This window comes from Nesoenas mayeri (assembly GCF_963082525.1).
Source record: "Nesoenas mayeri genome assembly, chromosome: 5".
Lineage (NCBI taxonomy): Eukaryota > Metazoa > Chordata > Aves > Columbiformes > Columbidae > Nesoenas > Nesoenas mayeri.
Window position 1 is genome coordinate 64,289,034 of NC_137548.1, and position 23,752 is coordinate 64,312,785.

The 23,752-nt window shown below is 36.8% G+C and overlaps 1 protein-coding gene across 1 annotated transcript in view; it reads right to left on the reverse strand.

Annotated features, from left to right (window-relative positions):
- The window catches only part of GAS2 (growth arrest specific 2), a gene marked incomplete at both ends in the record, with an annotated part of 77,754 nt that overhangs the window by 11,832 nt on the left and 42,170 nt on the right, over positions 1–23,752 (reverse strand). Inside the window, 2 exons of the mRNA XM_080345858.1 lie at positions 20,353–20,460; positions 23,583–23,727. Coding sequence (XP_080201984.1) covers positions 20,353–20,460; positions 23,583–23,727 — 253 coding nt within the window. The remainder of the gene's footprint in view (positions 1–20,352; positions 20,461–23,582; positions 23,728–23,752) is intronic.

Sequence of the window (23,752 nt, forward strand, 5' to 3'; positions counted from 1 at the left end):
TCAAACCTTACTTTTAGCTTCTGTCTGACACAATTTTATCGATTTGGGGAATAGTACACGTTTGGTGTCTAATTAACACTAAACCTCAGTTGCGGTTTGAAAAAAGCATCCAGCGTAGGCGAGCACTTTGTGTGCGAGAAATGACTCAGACACAGACAGAAGCAAACACACTTGTTTATTCATTAGGAGACAAGTGAATTTCTGACAAGTGGAGGCTTTTATTTCTTGGACACGGAGGAATATTGTTGAGGAAAATTATTTAGATGTGGGAGTCACGTTCAGAATGGCCTTTGTAGGTAAAGGGACTGGGCATTTCCAAGCACTTTGGGTAAGACCCTGTACCTGGGTAAGGACAATGAGGGTGATAGTTTCTTGTTGCTTCACATCAATATGGTGTGTGGACCAGCCACAAAATAAAACTATTCCCTGAAATGTGGGATATTCAACAGAAATCTAGTTGTTTCTAGCCACAGCACTGACTCATAAGAAACATTTTATGCAACGCTCAGCGGAAGAGATGATATGGCAAACAGATGAAATACAGAAGAAGAAATGAGATGGAGTTTATGAGGTTAAGTGAAAGAGAAAGTGCAAACTGGCAAATGCTGTCTCTGGATGGAGACATGGGAAACCAGATGTACTAAGATCAAATAATGGAGTGAAGGCAAGACTTTCAGAAACCAAAAATTCAAAACCATAAGCATGAGGCTGCCAAAATAATCTACGAGTGGCCACTTAAAAAGAAGAAAAAGGCTCAACTCTTGCCTTTGAATAAAATTAACTGTAGATAGTTAATATTTCTATTAGCATTTTGAGCCTTGAAATGTCTCTCTTAAAAACAAATAGCTAAGGGACAGTTCTGTCTCACTTTCTAAAGTTAAGTAAGTTTTTACCCCTCCAGGGACACCACTGAAGTCATACATTGCAGCAGGGAGATACTACTCAGAATGAGTTAGAGAGGCAAAATCTAGTGAGAATATAAAGCAAGAGTTCCGCTTATAAACTACACTAATTTTAAACAGAGACCTCTCTAAGTACAAAAGGGATTAATTTTACCCAGATTATCAAGATTCTCCTAATTCACATTCGTTTAAGGATGTTAAGTAATTTACAAAGTGTATTCATGCACAGAGCAATCATCCATTTAGATTTTGCCACTGAATTCAGCAAACCTAGGATTTCACCATGCAAATGTGCGTGGGTTGCATGTGAACACGCTCGTGTTACAGCACCGCAGTACATGAAAATGTTCTTTTGAACCCTAAAGTGCCATCTGTTTTCTAGCTATTTTCTCAAGACTCGTTCTTTCTCTCCTAATTTCCTGAATAACAGCTTCAAAACAGCACAATAGAAAATATTCCCTGCAATTAAATAAGAAAAAAACACCGCTACTTTGAAGTATATGCAAGATTAACGCAGAACCTGGAGATAAAATGTGCTTGCTTCTTTGTGCATCCATATCCTCAGGGATATCAGCATGGCAGACCCAGCAATCACTTTCCTGCACTTGTGATCTCTGTAATATTTGTCACAAACGTGACTATAGGACATTTTCCCCAACTACTATTTTCCTCAGTGGACAAGACACCATTAATTATCAGGGAACCATTCTGACCACTATAGACACTAAACCTAAAAAGATGTTTTCAGAAGCAGTGTTGCAGCAGGACTATATCCTATGCACAGAAAAGCAACCAAGTGGAATGTGGTTTCTCACAAGTGTGGAGGAAAAATAAGGGAAATTTTATTATTAGAAGTCATTCATTCCACTTAAAGCATATGGCAGTCAGGCACATTGTGGAGACTGGAAAGTCCTTGAGCAGAAAAACATTTAAGTAAAGTAGGTGAATGTATTTTTGCTGAAATAAAGCTGTCAGTATCTGTAATTATATTTCTCTAGCACATGAGATGCTGATATTAAGTGTTTGTGAACACAAATTGCTCAGAGCCAGAAAGTGAAACCCCTTATCTTATTTCAAACAATAGGAGTTTGAGCTGCATTTCATATAGATTTGATTCACTAGTGGCTGTTTTAAACCAGCAGCTCATGCTTCTCCCTGTAATTCTGGTCCCCTCATTCCCTTCCTGCTTGCACGTCTGGATTTTCTTCTGGTTGTATTGAAAAACAATATGCCCATCTTCTGCCTCCTATTGAAATCAAGATGCTACCAGCTCCTTTACTAGTAAAAACCATGACTCATAAATTATAAAATTATGTTTAAGGTATTTTGACTTACCCAACATTTAAAATTCATTTCAATTGAGAGAGAGATGTCAACATCCTCAAGTTGGCTGTTAGTATTTCAGTTTAATGTGTTAAGCCCAAAGTCATAATACTTTGGAAGAAAAACCCCAAACTGCAAAGCCCAGTATTAAAGCATGACCCCAGCAATTAGTGCCTTTAAACCTTTTTGCTACCTGACCTTCTGAGCTTCCACAGACGTCAGGTCCAAGCAGGTCAGTGAGACAAGAACTGGACACGCGATTGGTGATTATTCCACTTTTCATGACTGACCTTCCCCATGGCATTGGGAAATCAATTCCATGAACACACTCTTTTCTTTCACTGCCCTTCCACTTTGTTTAATCTGATAATCTAAAAACCTAAACAGAATCAGCTTCTAGTATGAGTTTTTACAGTGTCTAACATGAGAGACCTGATTTTGGTTGGGTCTTGCAGACTTCACTGCAGAATAAAACCAGAACATTTAGTGTTAATGAAGTTATAAAACAGAACTACCCCATTTTCTTATACTGTAAACCAAACATTTGCAAAAACATCACCACTCTGCCCTAACCTTTAAAGAACCAGACATATAATGGAATAATTTATTCAGAATTCCCAAATTTCAGGATTTTTATAGTTGGATCTCATTCTAACCATTTTATTTTCAACCTTTTTTTTAGAGAAACAGCTACTTTTCATGGCTGTGCATCCCATACTACAAATTAACATTACTTGAAGCAGAAAATGTTGTTGCCTGGAGTAGCAAAATGTCATGCACAAGATGAAGTCACTTTTAGGATAGTGTCATGTCTTACTGAGTCACAAGATTAAAAACCTAGTCAGCAATGGGAAGATGTAATAGCATCGTCTCTGACTTACACAGAGACAAATGATGACAAAGTATAGGATCATGCTCATTAATGAGCCTCTCTAGGGCATCACTCTTATGCGTTTCTGATAAATAAATAAAAAATGGCATGCCTGGAGTCATCACAATACAATTCAACCGCTTAGCACAGCCTATGCGAAAAAACAACCAAACAAAAAACCACACACAACCCCAAACACATCAGGATTGCAATTATAAAGAAAGTCACAAGGAGGCAGACAAACTCCACTATCAATTAAATGCACGAGAAAAAGGAAGGAAAAAGGTTGTTCAGGACAAATTAAGATCTCATAAAGGACAGCTGGAACTGTTTCACTTCCTTCTGTAATGAAAACTAATGGACACCAAATAATCTCCAGACCCCATACCAGATTAGAAAAAACTGAATACCATGTATTTTGTGTTTGCAGATTTATCTTTGTGAAGAACTAAAAAATATTTGATGCTCTAAGAGGTCATCTGCACTGATCAGCATGACCCACAGCTTGACTTTAGATAGTTCTCTGCAGTCTATGAGCTCATCTGGTATTAGTACCTTCTCTGTGGTTTTAGCACCTTGTCAATTGGTTTGATACTATCAAGTAAGCAAAAGGAAAGAAAATAGCCCAAGGTGTTTTCTAGACTGGAGAAAAGAGGTCTGTGCAGTGACGTTTATCTTAGCTGTGAGATACAGACCACAAAGACTGTGTGCTCCTAGGATGGATAAGATGATATCATTTCAGTTTGATCATTGGAAAGAGGAAAACTTTGTCTCTGGGTTTAAGGCAGAACACAGACCCGTTGTTTCCAGCACAGGTACCTGACAGGGAAGGCATGTTCCTATTTTCAATTTCTACTCCGGTTTACTTTTAGTTGGAAGAGATTTTTGAAAAAGATTCTCTTTTCCTTTATCCATATATTTGATTTCCACAAGCTGAATTATATCACAAGGAACAATCACCACAGAATAATTTTCATACTGAACTTAGAGTTGATGCCAACAGCTCCTGCTGTGTGTCTGGGCTTCGATATCCAGCTGAACAGCTTGCTGTGTACCCAGGGAAGCTCTCACAACCATAACGTCCACTGCGGCATCCAGCAGCATCTCTGTATCGCCTTCAATCTGTGCTATATCAAGATGACATTGCCTTTGGAATTTACACGGGAAGATATTTCATTACATCTTTTTCCAGGAAAGCAACAGTAACACTCCAACAAAAACCCTGCAAAGCACTCTGCAGTGAGGGCCTCAACAAAAGAATGCTAATAAGATTTGTATTTTTCTGGATATTCTCAGAATAAGAAGTTGCCTAGATTTTTTTTTTTTATGAAAAGTTCAATAATGCCTTTATTACTCAGACTTTTTTACCTCTTCATGGCATTACTTTCAGGACTGGCAGAGTGCTGGGGTGTCTGATCCAACCCATAGGAATAAATAATATGCAACAACTATAATACCATTTCGCTTCCTCAAATTCATGAGAGAGACGTTATTTTAATTACAAGCTCTAAGACATATTTTTTGCATGACCTTGAGCAAGTAAATATACTGTAATTCTATACTTCAAGTCTCTAGGCATAACAAGACTTATTTTTTCCATTTCTTCTGTGTACTGGCTTGCCGGCTATTCAAAGATAGGATCTTTGAATATATGTGGATAAAACATCGGCGCTAGAAAGAACAATTTCTAATAACTGACATAAACCAGTCAGAGAGTAGTTACGGCTGAAATTAAAAGCAGTTTTTAAGATGAACACATGCATTAACATGACTCCTCACTGAATGCTTGCAGATGAAATTATCATGCCACCTACACATGTCCGAAGATGCAGCAAATATAGAGCACAATTTCAGTGTGCACTGAGCCCCAGCTCAGTGTGAATGCAGCTTATTAAAAAAAAATATATAAAAAAAAATAATTAATAAACACAAAAGAACAACATCAACATGACGCATTTGAAGTTTAATTAAAGTCAGAAATCTAAAACTGGGGAAGCCCCAGGCCTCTGATTACATTGGCCTAGGGAGATCATGTGTCAAACCCCAGAAATTATTCAAGAGGAGCTGCAATATGTTTACAATCCATTTATTCCTGTGCCAAAGAACTAATGCTTTTTTGAAAAGCTTTTAAAAGCAATGCAATATACCGGACAGACATAAAGCCATTTGTCCTTGGTTGCTTAGTGATCCTAGAATAGAGATGTAAAGAAATTCATGGGGCTTTTATTCTGACTAATTGAAAAGGTTACATGTTATTGTCTAGACTTATCACTCAATAGATTTAACAATATGGTCTGTTAGAAGGAAACTATTCCTTTATACTATTCTCTATGAAAAAGACTCATTAAAATGTGGCTCCACTGAGAATATTGCTTATAAAATCTCTTCTAATAGCAACAGGAATTAGTAAACACCACTGAGGTACATTTATCATGTTTAAGGGTAGGTTACACTTCAATAATTTAATCCATCCATTTTTCCTTCATCTTTCCTCGACAAGATGATTTTTTTTTCCTTCACTTTCACAACTCACAAGCTTTAGGGAAATCTGCTCTCTGCATTATAGGTGAGAGAAAATTAAAACCTGCCAAAGAATGGAAATACAAAGCAACAAGTACAGAAACAAAGAAGGACACACACCTTCTCTTTACAAGCACCCCATGACAATCCAGTTCTCCAAAATGGCAAGGAGGAGAAAACAGGGAACTGTTGTCCCCCATCTCCCAGCACCTTGGTACTCTGAGGCCAGAATAGTCCTCAAATAGGTACAATTTAATTTTAGAACCAGTGCAGTAGGGACTATTGCTCAACTCACACCCTAAAATTAACTTGGTTAATTTGCCCAAAAATTTAAGTAGCATAATCTAGCTCTATAGAGATGTCAACTAATTCCCAATATGTTGAAACAGATCTTCTAGTCTGACTCATTTCCAAAAGGTTCTGGACCATGGAGTGAAGGCTTGGCCTCCAGTTGCAGCAAGAGCTGCAATCCCATCTTCTCTCACTCACACTCCCTCTGGTAGGAATGTTTCCACCACTCCAGACTCCACCTCCTTCCCTTGATGAGTTGCAGAAGAGCATCTTATTGCATGAAGCACCTTTACACCCTCATTCCTTATTGTAAGCAGTAAAGAACTTCTGGGCTCCCAATGCCACCCCTGCCTCATCGGGGATATGTCATGTGCATCAAGAAGGGCATACGGACAAAGGACAAATAATGAAGAGAATAGTTAAGAAGATATATATTTTTTTTGTATTTATACAATCCCACTACTAGAGTTCCATTCACATAGGTGTCCTTTTCCTCTTTTGAAAAATGCCCTCCTAGATTCACAAACCCTCAAGGCAGAGCACAGTAAGGCAAAAAACATGAGCTGACCAACATTTAAGATTAAAGGTCATGATATGGCTATGTCTAGATCTCATCTATTATTGGTCATTTATCTTGTGAACACATAGTAGTTAACAACTGATATTTAATAATGATTATACTGAATATCAGTATATCACATGCTCATTCTAACAGCTATTTTTGATTATTTCAGTCCAGTTTTATATGGGTTTTTTATTTGTACAGCAGTTGCCATTGAAAAATGCATCATTTGTGTATTTTATTTCACTCTTTTTCACACTCTCTCTCCATCTCAGTCCTGAGTGCCTGCAAGTCTCTACACCATAATTGTCTTATGGCCTCACTCTAACATCAATTCACAAAAAAATTTGACCCTTATCTCTTTTAGCAACACAATGTTCTCACTGCCAAATTTCAGCTCAAATTCTTTTCAGATTCCAATATGCCTTTGAATATGTGATATAGTTGAAATACAAACAGTTTTTACCTTCATTTAGATTGGAATTAAATAACACAATAAAGGAATAAACATTATCTAAGAAACCTAAGATCCCAAGCAGTAAGTACGCTGCCAACTCTATCTCTCGGTATCATCACTTACCTTGACCTATCACTGGAAGTGGCACAGATGTAGTTTTTATAGCAATATTATCTCAGAGAAGAATCTTTGGGTTGCTAGCACTTGATAGAGATAAAGAACTTATCATAAAAATATGGATAAGCTGGCAATATCCAAATAACATTCCTGCAACCATCACTGACTGATTTTATTCGCAAGAACTATCAGAATTCTCTAAAATACTTCAGAAAACCTGTGCAGAGCACAGATAGCCCAAGATATTGGTTGGCTGTCTATAGGGTGCTTCTGATTCCTTCTGTTTTGTGATTCTTAGTTACGCTGGAAACCTTAGTCCATGTGCTTTAGGTAAAATCTAACAGACAACGAACACAAAAGTCTCAAGATTTGTTTTCCACAGTCTTATATATGAACAGTTCAGGGCAACACCAAAATCATTAAAACAGTCTCATATGTCCCCAAGTATGATGCAGAAGTTGAGTAACTGCCTCCTACCTCCATCCCCTGTTTTTTAAATCAGAGCTACATGCATAACCAAGAAAATTACATTTGGAAAGTATCTAGAGACAGATTATTTTATCAGATCTTGCTTGAATTAAGACTACCGACTATTCTTTTAAATAAATGGGCCTGAAATACACTTGTTTAACTACATGGGTTTCATTAAAATGTTTTACACTGGGGTAATGAGGGGAGAATGAGGGTAGCATAATTTCAATAATGTTTATACTTCGCCTTAATTTCCTTTAACTAGCACAAAGCATCCTCTCAAAGTTTTCAAAATTATGTCAGCGCAAGTCTATGGGGTATGATGTTACGACATTGGAATGAAATTATGTCACTGCAAATCTATGAAAGCAACATTGTAAGTAATGAACCAAAGCTATACTAATGTGTTAAAAAATTGTGAAAACAATCTGAATGGAATAAACAACTTTGAATAAAATTAAGATATTACAGACCAGAAATTATTTACCTGAGATGGTAATCATCAGCTTCGATAATAGATTAATACATATATATATATATATATATATATATATATACACATATACATATATATATTTGGCTCTAGAGCCAAATGCAGTCAAGTGCAATCTATAGTATATTATCTAAATTCGAATCCACCATATTTCAAGTGACTGCAGCTTGACTGGAAGTCTTTGGGCAAACTTTGGTCAGAGTATAAATAATACTGGAAATTACATATCAGGTGCCACTACTGGAAAAGAGTGCAAATGGTTAGAGAATTTAAACCAGCACATTAAGTGGGCAAAATCTACTCCTGATACAGGAAATCCACATCTGGTCCTTCTCCCAGATTCTAAAAATAGTCATCCAAATGCAAATCAGAGGTGATTTAATTGCATTGATGAGGGTAGCATAAGCACAAATTAACCTATGACGAGATGGCTGCATGAAAAGTCACTGTTGCCAACTTTTCTTGCTCCATCTTTTTCCTTTCTTTCTGGGATCAGGTTAGCACTCACAGTCATCTTGAATCAAATTTCCAGTGCATTTGAACCTAAAATGGGTTTACTCTGAAATTATAGCGCCACAGAGAAATGTAGGATCTGCGTTTCAACTTACAAAGTGTATGAATTTTACATATTGAAGTTGACTGTTTCATTTCACACACATAACCACTTTGTCACAGTCATTACACCCATTTTTGGATCTCCTTAGCAGCACTCCATATATAACCTTACACTAGCCCACCACCAATACTACCCATAACTGAACATACAAACTACAGTGATTTCAGTTCCCAGGAACATTAACAAATATTTCTAATGTTCTAAACTGTACACACATGAATCATCTGAGTTTTTCTGTTGTTTTATTTTTTTTTTAATCAGGCATTTCTTTAAAAATGGTTCAGCCCAAAGTGAAAATCAGCTGAAATCACAGAGTCTGATGTGTCATGTTGACTTTTTAATTGTTCTGACACAAGATAAAACATTTTACATGGACATGAAACTGCAAAGATTTAGCAGTTTAGTAAATTTGGGTGATAAAAGAGAAAATACTGATGTTTTTGTTCTTTTCAGCCCTACTTTGACAGCACATCTGATATTAACTTTGTGCCTAATCCTCACTTTTCCATGGGACAGATCCAGGAAAAATCATGGTAATACTATCACTTTTATTCTGCAGAATTCCAAGTTTATCTTTGGAATGTGTTCCAGGACAGTTTACTGTACTTTCATGTCACTCGTGAGTGGTTGACCAGGTGCCAAGCCCTAAAATCCATTTAAGTGCTGTGAGTGCTACCAAAAAATACCACTTCCTGGGTGTCAAAATTAAGTTAAAGAACCGATGGGGAGAGGAAATCAAAGTTAAACAGTGCACAGATTTTTCTCAGAGTGCTCTTTTTCTTTGGGATATTTAATAATTTTAGGACTGTGATAACTCTCTTGACGCAGAAATGAATTATTTAAAGTTAGTATTAGTAATTTAGTTTAGTTTTGATAGCTGCCAGCTGTAACCTGACGGCATTTAGATTTAGTCACATGGAAATCCCCTGTTGTATATATTCTAGTATGTTGGATCTCTTTGCACTCGTCAGTTTTATATCTTTCCACAAATACCAGAAGAAAGATCTTTTTAGGTTCTGGCAAAGATCTTGGAATGGGAAAACGCACTGGTTGCCAAAAAGGCACTGATTACTGTAGCAGAGTAGCCTGGAGTTTCTATCCTTTTCCTTTTAATATGTGAACTTGTTTCTGATTTAGAACCGACTCTTCTGGCAAAGGTGTTTTCCTCACTGCTAGTTTGTGCATAGCGAGACTATATGTGACTTTATTGTCTCAGTGTACACAAGCCAGTTTTCACTTACTCAAAAGCACAAATGATTTTTATATCATTTAGTCTTACGTTGCAAAAGACAGAGTGCGTGCAGACAAGATAGGGACAGAAACCACTTCTACTGCCTGTATGCTTTTTAACCATGATTTCAATAGCAGGAATTAGGGAAAACTGCTTAAAAATCAACGAAGAAAAGAGAAAAAGTCTTTCTAACAAAAGGAAGAACTACCTTTAGACAAACCCAGTATGAAAGGATCAAGTACGCAAGGATACTTGCATACTTCAATACTTCACCCTTAGATTTCAAAGTGCTTTTTGCTTAGTGTCAGCATAATAGATTTTCCTTTGATAATGCGTCAATAGAGAATTTAATGAATGTTTACAAGATGACCTTGCAGAGTGAAAACATTTCTTCGTATAACTGAGGGGGAGGTTCTTTTCTTGCTGTTCTTGGGTTGTTTTGGTTTGTTCTCTCTCTGTCAAGGTGATCGGGTGATGCTCCAGTAAAGCCCAAAAAAGCTACGGAAACGCTTGTGGCTGAAATGCTTTCTCATATATTCTCTCATATTCATTGCTGCTACCTCTGAACTGTGGGGTAGAAAGCACTTTCTATGTTCCATATCTGTATGTGGTCTGCTGGCCACATCTTAAACTATGAGAAAGCAAGATTTTTATTCTTTTTTTTAACCTTATCTCTTCCTCTTACCTTCAGATTTCCACAGAAGAGAAGCCACAACAAACAGCTCTAGCTGCATACTCAATCTGGACATACAAGAAACCCCATGTGTCCAAAATGACATCTATTTTATAATCTAAACATGGCCAGAGCTGCCTAGAAGGAAATACTGTTGCAGTTCCTAAAAATCTTAGTTGAATCTTCAGGTCTGTTAAATCCCTAAAGCCTTGATTTGATACATTAATCCATCCACAGTGAGTAAATTATTACTTGTATAAAAATAATCTGAGAATGAAGCATGACAATGCTTGACTTCTTGTAACCATACACTGAAATTCTACAAATGTGACATATTAAACAGTGAAAGTGAACAAGTGCACTCTTTGAAATGAGATACTAAAGGCCAAAGTCTTCATGCCCAGCGTCCTGCAAAGAAAATTATCGCAACTGCATGGCAAGTGAGATACATTTACTAAGCCATGTCTGCTTGAAAGCAGATCCTGCTGGCATGTAACTTGTCACAAAATCAGGTCTTCAAGGGAACTGTTTGTGAGAAATCAGGTTCCCAGCTGGCACTGGGGGGATTAATTTCTACTGTCATAGAATCATAGAATCATTTAGGTTGGAAGAGACCATTGAGATCATCGAGTCCAACCATAACCTAACTCTAGCACTAAACCATATCACTAAGAACCTTGTCTACATATCTTTTAAACACCTCCAGGGACGGTGACTCCAACACTTCCCTGGGCAGCCTGTCGCAGTGCTTCACAACCCTTTTGGTGAAGAAATGTTCTGCATGGTGTCTCTCACCACATGCATATTCTAACTTCAAGGTGGGAATTTGGTAGGGTCAGATTAGACCAAGAGGAGGGGGCTAGTCAGTGCACTTAGGTGACCACTATACTCATAGAAGATCAGCTTGCCTGAACTTGCTTGAAGCCATAGGCATTTTGTGGAGCCGTTAGGGCAGCACCAAGGCCTTTAGGATAAGTCAAGAGCTATCTCTCAGTAGGAAAATATCTAAGCTTGAGAGATGGGGGGAATATCTGAAAAATCAATGATAAACATTGAAGAAAGAATGATGAATGTCAAGCATTAAGAAAAGGCAGGGGAGTATTTCTAGATTTGAACTGATTGGTCTTCTCATTCTTTGTCTCACAAAGTTCACAACTGGCTCTACAGACTTTGCTTCCACCAAAGTCCAGCGTAGCATGGAAACACAGAACCACCCAGCTGACACAGGAATGATACGTGGGAGCACGTCTAAGTGTGCACATGGTATATAAAGCAGATGAGGCTTCCTAAATGCAAACGTGTATTTGGGTGGTAGGTCAACTGGTTCACAGAATCACAGAATCGACTGGGCTGGAAAAGACCTCAGAGATCATCGAGTCCAACCCTTGGTCCAACTCTAGTTCGTTTATTAGATCATGGCACGAAGTGCCATGTCCAATTTGAGTTTAAAAACCTCCAGGGACGGCAAGTCCACCACCTCCCTGGGCAGGCCATTCCATTTCTGTGTTACAGATACAGTCAAAGAATTGTGTGTTGCCAAACAAAGCTGCTTCAGGCTGGAGAATCTGGTAAGGTAGTTTAAGCTTCTATTTTAAAAAATACTTTTAGCTTTTGTTATTAGGTTAATTTTGAAAGTGCAAACTCATCATTACGATAAGACTGTGGGTTTTAACTTCTTACGTGGTCATGGACAAACCAAATCAGTAGCCCTAGAGAGAGCCCCAAAGCTACAGAGACCTCCCCCTTAGACCAGCACTGCTGATGCTAAACACCGGTTCTGAGAACTTCTTCCCATATTTTCTGCTTGAAGTATCTCCTAAGCAAGTACTATGATTTTTTAACAGCTAGGAAGCATGAATTAATTCCTCCTGTGAAGAAGACAGTGTAAAAATGTGATTTCTGTTTTCATGTCAACATCATCTCTCACCATCAGCAGTCTTATTTTTCTATCAGATTCTTTACTTCACTATTAGAAAAGCAGGGATACTACATAATTCCTGAAGTATTAAATGGCAATGTATTAATATTCACTAGCAGCTCAAAAAAATTACTTGAAGGCTCTAAGCCAAATGCAGCCAGACTCTTGGCTTTGCAGAAGAATTCATTGACCAACCTTTTATACAGATGTAGACACATTGCCAGACCTGGATCAAACGCTTGATCTCCATATTTCCTACAGCAAAGACTTTCATACCACAGGCACCATATTACACAGTATAAGGCTTTGAGCTTCAAGGCATCTCATCTGGCTTAACTCTCAGGCCAGCTTTTTTGGACAAAATTGAAATCACAGTAGAAAAAAGGCAGAGAAGCTAAAAAGGCATCACAAGCCTAGTCAGTACGTTGAGGACATTTTGCAATGATTTTCACTAGCTGACAAAAGGGATCTGGATGCTTAGCACTTTTAACAAAAGGTCTTTCCCTATTGTTGTAGACATATTCAGGTGCTCCTAACCCACTAGGAGTTTATTTATCCTTACTACCTTGTTTTGTGTGCTGATGGGATTTGCTGAAGCACTGAGAACCAACTTAACTCCACAGAGATTGGTGGGGTTTTTTTGTTGGGTTTTTTTTTTTGGAACTAGGGCTAGGTCAAGACTAACCACTTAAATTATAATATCTGATTAAAAAAAGTTCAAATCAAACAAACAACATTCCCACTTTGCTATTACTTCTCCTTAGTTGGAAAAAGGTGTTCCGAAATTAGGCCAGTGAGCCTAAGCAAATTAGCTACGTTATACCTGAATCTGTGAGATAATGAAACAATTATCAAGACATGTAGAGCAGGTTTTCACTGACTCCTTCAAAATCAGGGCTTACACTCCAAGTTTCCTTATGTAGGACTTCCTATAGCTTCTTTTGCAAGCACTAAATTTAATTTAAAGAAAAAAAAACAACCCACCACTCTACCAAAGTAGACTAAGGAGAAGGAGACTTGAGAACAATGTACACTTTCAGCCCGAAAGCGCCATGATATCATTTTTTGGCTCGCTAATATATATACTTGGAAGTACTGGGGCAGGCAGGAGAGGAGGAAAGAGAAACAGGGTTCTTTGTACCCTTATGAAACACCAAATGACTCCTTCTCCCTCTTGCCCCTCAGTAAATCACGGGGAAGCAGTTAAGTAACACGAACCAAGAAATTAGCACAAACAGCATAGTCATTTCTGGAAAGCTGGTTTACCTAAAGCGCCAGCCTGTCATTTTACCTGATTTATGTGACTCTGGTGAGAAGGCTTTACACAGAATTCCGAATGCCACTGTGGTTCTACACCTCAGACACAACAGAATATTGATATTTAAAATACATACATTTTGCAAAGAAGGTTTTTCAGGCCAGCTAGGATTATCCTTACATTCTTTGTAATAGATGTCTGTGTTTTATATGTATACAGAGAAGAAATAGTAGTAACTATACTCCCTTGACGTTTGGGGGTTGTGGACGTGTGTAATTTTTAAGCTAAAACTAAACTGGTTTCAAGTTTACTTTTAGGTATCTATTTTACTTCCCACTTGCAGATCTCATTTGCTTTCATCACATTTTTTTGGACATTTGAACAGGGAAAAGACTGAAAATACATTTGACGGAACATAGAAAATGGGCAAATAAATATATAGAAAAGCCTGTTTTCATATATAGATATCCCTCAAGGAAATAACTCATTACTTCAAGACTGTCACAATTAATCACTTCTGGACTCAAGCAAAGAAAACAATGTTGTTAAGGTTAACTAATGGCACTGGGTATACATTTCAATAGAACTTAATATCCAATTTTAACTCCAAATTCCACATTTGGAGAAGTGAGAAGTTTTATCCCTTGGATTTTATGGGCTACCACTGGCTTCAGTGTTTGTTGACCAACTCACACTTGTCTCCAAGTTGGCACTTTGTAGCATTCACGTGATAGTTAATAAACTTCATCAAGGCAAAATGGCAGTAATTATAGTCTTTTTAATGTTCCATTGCTAGAGGAGTAAAACTACGCAGAAAATAACCTATGTGAAAATCCATTATTTGATGCACAAAGCATATAAGCAGACTTGGACTCATCAAATGCTACTGCTAATGGCATGAAGATATTAAACAAACCCACAAAAAATAAAGTCAGGCTCAAATATTGACCTTGGTTGCATATTTACAACTTTTGTTGATGGAGGAGCCATGGAAGGATCATTTTGGTCCCCTGTGAGCTGGGACAGTCGTTTGCTGCAACTATTTCCATTTACCACGTACAAAGAGGTCACACTCTCAAGAAGCAGAGATGGTAACTGATCCAGCCTAGTCAAGACTCTGACATGGAGAACTAGTAAAACCTGTATTGTAATCTGTTTGTGTATCTTGATCATAAACTAGATTTTATATATATTCAGCACAAACAGCTTGAATGGGCAATGAGACGAAAATATATCATAAAATGTGAGTGCACATCACCTCAAAACCTCTTTCCTTTTTTATTGTGCTGTAAGCAACAGCATTTACCAACCAGGCTTTTTTTAATGATTAAATTAGCAAATGAATTTTAAAATATGAAGTAAAATTAACTATTAATACTGTGCTAAATTATTAACAGCATATTACGTTTCAAAGGAAAAATTTATTACATTGTAGTTACAAAAAAAAAAGATCTAAAAATTTCTACTAGTTTAATATATCCTGAAAGTAATATCTCTACATTATTGCATATATAAGATAGATACACTAAATTATTATGACTATTTCATAGTCTTTGGCTCCCAGACAGGTTAATAAATAATTCAAGGACATAACTGCTACAGATAAATGTCTCATTGCTTTATCCATTCACCGCCAGAAAATTTATTCTTGATAGATACTTTTTCTTTTGGTGTTTGAAAGAGAAATCAATTCCTACTGACTCACACAGATGCAGCTGAACTTTTGGTTTGTTCTCTTTTAAATTTTGAACATAACAGCAAGATGGAATCTTGAAAAATCAATGTAAAAAAAATTGCCCCATAATTTAATTTAGAGCAAAGAATATCTCAAACAAACACATTACTTTTTAAATGTAAGAGATAAATATTGTAATATGCCATGTAAATCTCTATGTTGATGAACAATCCAGTTAATCAACATCATAGAAAAAGAGGAATTACATGTTCCTCTGCATGGAAAACAGCCCTGTAGGCATCAAACGAAGGAGAGAGAAATCTAGACCTTGGATTCTAAAAGCAATATTCATTTTTTAAGAGAATGGAAACAAAAAATAAAACCTCAACTTCCCCCAAATCTCTTTAGGAAGAGCAGGCACATCACCTTCAGCTAGAAAAAAAACATCATAGCGGAACAGATTGGTTGACAAATCCATTGGTATGCAAGTCATGAATACTCTCATTAAAACACAATACTCTATTTCAGTGTGACAAAGATTTGGAAACAGAGTATTTACTGCTTTTCTGCTGGTCAGAATTAAAAGGCAACAAAGAGGATAAACTCATCAGTAAACACATGGGATAAAATCCTGCTCCCTTTGTTTAGGGTAAAAAGCTCTTTACATGCACGTTGCCACAGAGGTACAACAGAGCTTAACTTCAAAATAAAATACAGTACATATAGATAGCTTTTAGTGAGCAACATGAATGGATACAAAGTGTAACTAAATGCAACAGGAGGAAAAACCATTGCTTTCACACTGATAAGAATGACAAAGAAATAAAACACTTTTTAAAATCCACTTGAACTTTTTCCTGTTATTTCAGGAATGGAAAGGCCAAACCACATTGTATTAAATATTTTTAAAGCCTACATACCATTTTTGTTAAATCATGCTCAATTCATTTCTATGTAGAACCGTCATTCCTGAGTCAAGATATAAAGTCCAGTTGGAAATTCCCATGTAAGCTACAAGTTCTTCAAGAATATCACCCTGAAGCTAAAGAACATTGCAAGAGATAATTAATGTATCTTCACACCTGAATCCTAATTTTTCAATGACAACCTCTGATGAACGGTGCAGAAACTTCAGTTTACTGATGCCACCACATATGCCTCATTTATTGTCATTTCTCTAGATGGTAGCATGAGTTATGTTTATAGTGTAAATGTATACTGTATACAACGTATATCACAACATTTTTTTTAATTAGCATTGTATATTAATTACCTAAAGCCATAGTAAAGAATATCAACTTTAATTTACTCCATAAAATATTGCAGCATCATCCTATAAAAGATAGATGTGCTCACTTTGTGCTACATATTATTTACATTACTGTCATACAAGACCTTTTCACCTCAGCAAGGAGGAGGTTCAAATAAGAAAATGCAAAGCTTGGTGTTATCCTCCTTAAACAGCTGCATCTTCAGTTCTAATACATCAGGCTCACTAGTTCCAAACTGTAAGCATTAACTACTTTTTCATCTTTAATGTAAAATGTTTTAGTGTCTAGGAAGTGTAACATGGATTCTTACAAAATGATTAATCTGTGAAATAGAACCACAACAAGAAAATAACTGAACAAAAAGGAAATGCTTTCCCCTATTAACACTTTCAGTATAATCTTATGGGACCTGCAGTTGTCAATAAAAAACTATAAAGGCTTTTTCATTTTGCAAAGTAATTTTAGACTAATGGTGGATTGGATCAGCAGTCTCTGTGCTTTTAGATATGCAGATGCTGACCCAGTATCTTTCACATAAAAGGAATTAAAGCAGTAGACAAAAAGAAAAGAAAGTGGGGGGACACACACACGATAATTTGGTCCTATATCTGAATCACATCACTAAGGAACAGCTGAATTTTTGGGTGGTGCTTTTAAAGATGATACACATACAGCTTCAGAATACCATAGCCTGGCCTCCTGTTCTGAGCCAGCTCCTGAGGGAGGTTTCTCTTCCCACTGAATACAGGGAACATTATATTGTTATAACTTCGACTCTAGGAGCCTAAGTTATAAATATCTTGGCAGGAAATTGCTGCAGGTGTATTAGTCATTTCAATAGCCAGGATGTGACACTCCTTGAAGATGCATTACATCCTAGAAAAGCACAATATCATTTGCTAAAGATTTTTCAAACACCCCACTGGCGTTCTCATTGAGGGATATCGCATAGAGGGAGACACTGGGAATCAAAGAAGACACAATATTCAATTGTCCACAGCGGAGGTCACTACGGCAAACAGGTCTAAGCCAGTGAGAAATATTAAGCTACTGCACAGCCTATCAGTTCCACTGAGTCAGAATAGTGCACTGGAGATACATTCCATCAAAACATTTTCAACCAAGACTAACGAGAATACCATTTGAGTGAAAGTAAAAAGGAGGAACCTAATCGCTTTTCCATTAAATTAGCAGCTAAGAATTTTAACTTAGCTTTTTTTTGTGAAGAAGTTTACAACAAATCCTTTCAAAGCATTTTTGCTCCCAATGCATTCCAAGCTGCCCCAACACACACAAGTTCTAGACACAAAATTAACATCAACGGCCGCGCAAAAAAAGAAGGATGTCAAGGAAAACAATACAGAGCAGAGAGCAGAATTGTAGGTGCTCTTGTGTTCAGCACAAGCACAGTATCAAGTACAATGTTAACAGGGAGATATCCATGGGCTTCTGTTATTACTTTTTCCACTTGTTTCATATACAGATATAAATTAACAGAGATGAAGTTAGACACTTTTTCCCCCTTTTTTAAGAGAACTAGAACAAATTTGTTACTGATATTATTAAATAGTTTCTGAAAAATATAATATTAACCATCAATTAGTAGGTGTGAACTCCACTTTAAGCCTGCCACTTACACTGCTTTATCACACTTGTAGCATGATTGAAATTATATGTTATAAATCATATATAGGTTACTGGAGAAAGCTAATAGACAGTAATGGGTATGCTAAGCCAACTTAAAACAACAAAACCTTCAATCTCAATTCAACTGGAACATGTTGGGTTATAAACAAATGGCATATATCTGGCTGTGTCATGCTGTGTAAAGAACATATAACATAGGAAAATCTACCTCAGCGGCATCAAATAGGGTGCCAAACATCAACAGAATTTGAAGTCAGCTATGCATTGCAAATGTGTTTTCTCACAAGCGTCCAAAGGATTCCAAAGGAAGGCTAATAAATCTGCTTAAGTACACAATAATAACATGTAGAATAAAGAGTGAAAACTTACTGTGATCCAGTGAAGGGGTCCAAAATGAGGTTCAAATGAACCAAAACCAAAAGACAACTGACTTTCAAATCTAGGAATATGGGCTTGCTCCCACTGATGTTCATGGCAAGTTTCCATTGATATCATTGTTGTAGGAATGAGCCCTAATACTGCAGTTTAATGTCTAATCTATATTGCTGTTATTTTTTGGCACAATTCAACTTGGAATGCAGTAGCATGATATGAAAAGGGTGTTTTGTTTGCAAACTTGGAATGAAATCTGACTTGGACTAGACTGCACAATAAAGAAGCCAGCAAAAGGGAATTTGACACTCACCATTCTGGCAGAAAAACTTGAATTTCTCAAAACTAGAAGATTAAAAATAATTTGAAATTGTTATTTGAAATTAAAATCAAAATGAAGAAAACACAAGCATTCAACTGCCAGATTACTGGGATCTTTGGTTAATGATCATTACCTTCTTCAAAGTCATTTGAAGCTAGTAATAAAGCTAGTACCTAAACACTACTGCAGAATTAAACAAAGTCTCACTGGCTATGAAACAGAAAACCTATTAATCCTTCATACTAGCATGTTAAATCTCAAACTATCTGTGACAAATCCTGTATTTCTTCTTCTTTTTGAGGTATTACCTAATTAATTGGGAGTTCTCAAACCCAATTAAGCACAGTACTTAACCATATTCTCAACTTTATATACATGAGAAAACCTAAATCCTTGTCTAAATCTGACTTCATTGTAAGTTAAGCATCAGTTTATGAGAGCAAGCACTCTGGTGCTCTGTTGAACTAGGAGCTTGACTTCTACAGATGGGAAGAAGTCCCTCTGACTTTTTGTTCTCACAAGCACTAAATCCTCGATTTTATCAGGTCACAGTTGTGTGCATTTAGCAAAATGGGGATAACAGTGATTTGAGAGCAAAAGCTATCGTTTTGTCATTACTCAAGAACAGTACATGTGGAGAGGAAAATAGAAAACAGCACAGCATGAATCGGATTCTTTACCTACTATTACAGAATAACATGATTAGCATATTTTCATTATTATTACCTTAAGTATATAGAGAAGATTAGGAAGATCAAAACTATGTTTGGATATGATATTTGTGCTAAATTCATCCAGATACTAATGCTAGCAAACATATTAATGATTAACTTTTTGTTATGGGAGTTAATACACTACATACAAGATCTGAAAGCCACCACTCGGTTTGGAAATACCTGTTAATCAAATGGAATAAGGTGGACATTAGTGTTTTGCTCACCCTACCTTAGCAACGTGTCTTGGTCATGACTTGGCAATTCAACGATCATGAAGTCTTTGATCTCTTTCCTGACTCATCAAATAGCATCAGTCAAAAAATGAGAGAAAGGGCTGTTTTAATGCATTGGACGTTCTTTCAAACCAAACTGGGAGGAACTCATCATCTTCACTTATGAAGACTTTTGGTTGCCATTGATCAAAACCACACAAATTCAATGATCTAAAGTCAGGAGGATCTACCACATGCTAATAACTCCTTGGCTCAGTTAACCCACTGTACTTTACTCCCTGACACCATCATAAAAATGAGCCAGTGCTGGTTAATAAGAAAATATTTTCTCCTGTTAATCAGTGATATTGTTTGCAAAGTGGAAGGTAGCAGATACTGGCAATTCACTACAAAATAAAAAATAAAACCTTTACCCTAATAAAGAGGATCTTCTCTCCAACTCTGTACCTTCCTTGTGAAAGACGCTCCACACAGAATTTGTTAGGGCATTTACAAGGTGGATCTTCAGAAATGTGTTTAACCTGGAAAACAGAAGTTATTAACAGAAACTGTTTAAAATAGCATGTGTAACTAAACATTCAAGAAGACATCTGCCATAATGTGATATCACTAATTTAAGCCTTCACTGATGAAATTTTCTTAGTTTTCCTTAATTTTCTTAATATTTCTGTAATCCCAGACTATTGTGCTTCCAACATCAAGAATTATTTTACGGCTGTGATGAAGTAAAAGCAGAGACAAGTGCCACACAGTTCAACATAAAATGTGAGCCATTTAACTGAAGTCAAGCAGTTTGTTAATTTGAGTTCTGCATCAAACTTTTGTAGATGAGTTCTCAGTGTTTTCTGGTGAATCAGCTCAACTGTCAAAGTGCTGATATAGCTGACAGGCAAAATGAAGATGTCATAATGATGTATTTTCCCTTGTAAGTAAATATAATAAACACAGAAGCATCTTGCTTACCAATAAGAGGCCCTGCCCAATACCTTCACTTGACAGTTTCAAATAGTGCACTAACACCTTAAAAAAAAGTATACAAAGAATACTGTGACATAATCACAAATCCATACCAAGATGACCCCCATTATTGTGAACTACTCCTTGATAATATACACCTGAGGGCACTGGGTAACTTAAAGGGGCCTCAAGAATACTTTGCTTTATCAGTGCCAACACTAAGGGCTGAGAAAATACAGATAAAAATACTTTCCTGCTTTTTATCAGCTGCATCAGCTTGACTTCAGTCTCTTGTGAAAACTTGTGTTACCAAAGACATTAATGCTTAGTAGAAGAATATTTTGTACTCTTCAGTACAGCCATCTATGCCAAAAGAGCAGATCTGGTCAAGAAACTCTTATTTGATATTCAAACCGCACTACTGTGTAGGAACAGCAGGAACAAGTGCGGCATTTTCATATACTGCTGTTTTCTTTGATGAGAGCTGACCTACTATGTCAGTGTCAAATGATGCAAAATGCCAGAGGAACTTCCGAGAGGTTTTCTCCACTTTAAATGATATTCTAAAGACCTTTCCTAATCCAGTTTGGAAACCAAGGCCTGTAAAAATGGTCTGAAGTCTGGGAAAGAATATTTTCGGAAGAGCTAACAAATCAAAGTCTTGAACTGTTTCAGAAACGAAAAAAATATCAGGGCAAAGCTGTGGCACTCTGATAGGTGTTTTGATTATCTTGAGTAAATGAACAGGAAGGGCTTCTGAAGTACAACAAATGTTTTTCACATCTGCTTTTAGAATAAAATTATAGTACATTAAACAAACCAGAAAGAAATTTAAAGTTAACCAATTATTGTTTTTACACTAGAACAGGGAGCACAAATGCTTTTGAAACTAGCCCTGTTGATCAATTTAAGGGCTTTTCTATTATTTCTGAAATTGTTTGATGTTGTTATGTGAATAGTTTTATTACTTTGTGGAATACTTTTTAATAATTATTCTTATATTCTTTTGCTTTTAAATCAGGGCATGATATCTTTGTGAAAAAAAATCATTTAAAAATAACTCTTAGCAGAAGAACTCTACATGTATTTTACACAAAAGAAGTGTTTCTCAAGTATCAGATGAGTTGTCCTCAGTTTGAATGTACAATCACTGAATTATTCCAGTGATTTTTAATCAGCATGGGTGAGTGACAGCCTCCTTTTCTGGAGAATCAAACTATTTAGATAGGCAGGGCACAACAGGAATAACTTCTGTGGAGTCAGTGGTTAATGACTCAAATCCACATGCAGGGTGCTGAGGATGCAACAGATGCATTCCTGTATCTCTCGGGATGTGGTACCAAGACTGGGATTGTGTTTAGAGGATTTCTGACATAATACCCTATGGCATTTATCACCTCTGGAGACACTCCTGAAAATAAAAGCTGAAAATGGATAGTGTGGACTGTGCCTTAGTAGTTGCATCTACCAGAGCTCATCTAAGCAAGAAAAAAACCCAGAGCAGCCAGACTCAACAGGTTCAAGGTTGTTTGGAACTGTGTAAGCAAAATCGAGCCGTGTTTGGGCTGTGGAGAACTGAAAGCCAACAGATTTGTACTAGTGTAAAACTGAGGATAATGAGACTTCCACTGCTGATCCTACTATTGAGGCTTCCATTGCCTTGCTATCCCAAAGGACACAGAAGTATTATTGAGTGGAATTTGGAAATCAAATAAGGAAGCAGAGGGAAGAATTACATCCTATTTTATTTTGCGTCTGGACTATATAAGCACTGCTGCTATTTTATGGTGTGTCTGGGGCAGTGTGGGTCAGGAATCTAGCTGGATGAATTCCATTCTGTTTCTATCCCTACTGCTTTCTAAATTAAAGGAGGTGGTTGGAGACAACCTTCATACTCTCTCTTCTGTTCCTACAAGATACGCAGTCACCACCTTCCTTCTACACATTCTTCTTTCTCTATTCTGTTGAAACATAAGCAAGTGCTTTTGCAAAGGTAAGGAAGAAATACGAAATGTAAAGAATGTTAAATGTAACTGTTTGCATCAAATAGTACAAAGTATTTAAATAAAATGAACAAAGATTATATTCCATCTGCTCTTTGTAACAAAAAAAGTGGCGCATGGATTTTTCAAGAACTGCTTTGTAACTCCCAGGTGGCACATCTACCTTGTAATAAAGCAGTTACTATAGTAACAGCTTCTTTTTATAGAATATATTTGTACTTTTCAGGTTTAACCTCTTCCTGGTCTCAGAATGTGTCCTTTTCATCTGATTCCAGCTATTTCAAATGAATCCCTCTAGGGTTTGCAAAAGAGAAATGAACACTGCAGTACAGTGCAAAGAGTTTAATGAAATTCAGAGCAAGACACTTTCTTTCTAACAATGAGGAAGAAAAAAATGCTCATTTTTTTCTACCATGTGAGAAACATGCAGAACAGCAGCATAAAAATTAGGCTGAGATAACTTAGAAGTGTTTGTTAACATTCTGTGCAAATCAGTATGGGCCAAATCTCTGAGTCCTGACTCAGTCCTTTCTCAGACAAAACACCAAGTGGGAGTTGATGAATAAGAAGTGAACAGAAAAAGAAAATGGAGTAATAAGAAGAGAACTTGGCTTCTGTGTCTTTTGCAAGTCAGTGCATACCAGAATGGGGCAGATAGGAACAAGATTCCTCCCACAACTTACAGCATCATCCAACAGTTTCCCTGTGCTCTTTTTCCCAGGAGACTTTGTTGGTGACGGTGAAGGAGATGGAAGGGGGGCTGAAAGTGTTTCCTCTTGTTCAATCTCTTTTTCCAACTTTATTAGTCCAGGAGGCTCCACCCCAAACCTTTTGGAAACATGCAAACAAGTTA